General features: G+C 43.8%; 1 protein-coding gene across 1 annotated transcript; it reads left to right on the plus strand.

Annotated features, from left to right (window-relative positions):
- The first annotated feature begins 868 nt into the window (after positions 1-868).
- LOC113214352 (uncharacterized) lies at positions 869-2294 on the plus strand. Its single transcript, XM_026433683.2, has 3 exons — positions 869-1047; positions 1228-1438; positions 1545-2294. The coding sequence occupies exons 1-3, from the start codon at positions 991-993 to the stop codon at positions 1604-1606; spliced, it is 330 nt and encodes a 109-aa protein (XP_026289468.2). The 5' UTR covers positions 869-990; the 3' UTR covers positions 1607-2294.
- The last annotated feature ends 6 nt before the right edge of the window (positions 2295-2300 follow it).

A 2300-nucleotide genomic window follows, 5' to 3' on the forward strand; every position in this document is an offset into this window, starting at 1 on the left:
AAATTTTGCAGCTGTTGTTTTTGCACAACTTCCCACCCTCCAGGCCACCCCTGGCCTACAGCCATCAACCGCCCCCTTCAACCCCACTCTCATTCCCGTCCACCTCCAGCTCCTCGTCTTGGACGTATTTGTCCTCATACGTCTCGTCCGAGTCGTCTAGTGACAAGCGCTCTCTCCACTCCACTTTGACCCTGCAACTCAATTCCATTTCCGCTACCTCGTGTTCGCCGTTCGCGTTGTTGGTGAGCGGGTTGAATGTTGCAGGAGTCCACCATCCATCCGTCCATCTGCGGCTGCGTGATTGGTACGTTTTGTTTTTTGAAATAACTCACTGATAGTGCCTTTCAAAGTTTTTGTTCGTATTGCGAAGATTTTGGCTGCTTTGTTAGCCTGCAAAGGCATTGATTCGCATTACAAAGACAATTCTTCGCAATTGGTTCGCAATTACAGGGCAGCCACTATTGTTTACATCATAACCTAACCATCACACGTGGTCACACTTCACATTTCATTCATTCCGTATCCGTATTGACCATTTCTTTTTCGTGTTTGTATAGCAGATCCTACAGAGCAACAGTGGTGACGCCTGATGGAAATCGTGGCGGCTGACAGGGAAATGTAAGGGGAATTTATGGGCCCTGGAGCCACTGGCCGCGTTATTGCGAAGTGGGAAGCACTTGCTGCGCAAGTGAATGCCATGGGCGGAGCATTCCAAACCGGGGAGAATTGGAAGGAGGTAAGGTTACATTTCCTTGTAAGAGACTGGTGCTTCGTACTACAAAGCTGTACTCTATGATACAAAGAAATCAATTTATTTGCAAGATTAACTGTCAACAGCTATGTAATGTGCTTTTCTCTTTTAAGAAATTCAACAACCTGAAAATTAGGGGAAATCGTCAGTATAACGAACGTGGGCGGTACACGGGCACTACAGGTGGTAGGCCACCACCTCCTGCACATCTGGGCATCGGTGTGGTGCATCCAAAGGCAATGGAATTCGTGCCAAAGGAGCAGCTCTATGGCAATGTGGTGCACAATGCTCTGCAGGTAAGACTGTTATTCGCTGCACTGTATAAATTATGTTTGCAAAATGTACAATTTATTTTGAAATTCACTATTTACAAAATGTGTTGCACATGAACAATATTGAAATCTTGCTCATTGATTGATTTTAAGTCTACATGTAGTGATACTTAAAGTTGAACTTAATACTTGGTGTTGTTGCAGATGCAGAAGCAGCCGCTTGTTGCTGGGGTTTGGCCTAACCATGACAATAACCAACAGATTGGTGTTCTCCAAAACCCCAGGAACCAGCAGCTAGCCCTGCACCGGCAGCTCGCCCAGAACCAGCAGATGTACCACTGCCAACCTGTTAATCAGCAGCAGCCTAATGGTAGACCTATGGCCTACCACTCTCTACTGCAGCAGTCTGCTTTTGGTAAGCATCATAAGCAATTTGACAAAAACGTTTTTATGTCTACGATATGCTCCAAAATTCTTTTCTTGTTTTAAGTAATAATTATCTGCTGTTTTTATTGGTTCAGCCCATAATGACATACCCTCCAAATATTGTAGAAGTTACGGAGAGGTTTTAGCATTATCCTAGCTTCTGAAATCATGCGCGTTAAGTGAAAATTGGAACAAATGACTGAAGACTGAACTATGAAAAGTGTAATTCCTTTACCAACCCAAAGTTTCCGGAACTTATTTTTGTTTTGATTTGTTTAAAAAAGAACCAACCTACATAACTATTACCTAGTTTTCATCACCTGAATCGTTTTGACTCATAAATATACCAGAATAACATGTTTAAAACTTGAGGCTCAACTGTGATGTAAGGCCTTCAACTATGGGTGAAGAAACACATATACAATACCCCAACTTCACTAAGTTCTGTATTTAGGCCCCTGACGGCCGCCATCTTGAATTAAGGTACTTCCGATTCCCGTATCGACTTCCGGTACGCATATTCGTATTCAGCGACCCCTAAAACAAAGGAAACGATATGTTGCCGGGCCATATCGATGCATTGTAAGAAAAACGTCATGTAGGCCCTTACTTCCCGACGCAAAATATTCTGTAAGTTCTGATTTTGTTTTTAGTTTGTCATGACGAACACAAACGTACTAGTCGCGACCTTTTGCTAATAGGTCGCTGCATGTTCGTCAAGGTACGTCAAAAGTGCGCATATGTTTCACCTTACACCATCTGCCAAACTGAAAGCGAACAAAGGTCGCTTTCCTGATGGCGTACCTAGGTCGCTACTTGTTCGCCATCAGTTTGCCTTTAGATCCGTCCGC

Source organism: Frankliniella occidentalis, unplaced genomic scaffold, assembly GCF_000697945.3.
Source record: "Frankliniella occidentalis isolate FOCC.00 unplaced genomic scaffold, Focc_3.1 Scaffold139, whole genome shotgun sequence".
NCBI lineage: Eukaryota > Metazoa > Arthropoda > Insecta > Thysanoptera > Thripidae > Frankliniella > Frankliniella occidentalis.

What these genes read in the sequence shown, in the direction of transcription:
- LOC113214352 (XM_026433683.2), top strand. Translation starts at nt 991, where the DNA reads ATGGAATTCGTGCCAAAGGAGCAGCTCTATGGCAATGTGGTGCACAAT. An exon ending in TGGTGCACAATGCTCTGCAG is followed by an intron (nt 1,048 to 1,227) that starts GTAAGACTGTTA and finishes GTGTTGTTGCAG; the next exon opens with ATGCAGAAGCAGCCGCTTGT. An exon ending in ACTGCAGCAGTCTGCTTTTG is followed by an intron (nt 1,439 to 1,544) that starts GTAAGCATCATA and finishes TTATTGGTTCAG; the next exon opens with CCCATAATGACATACCCTCC.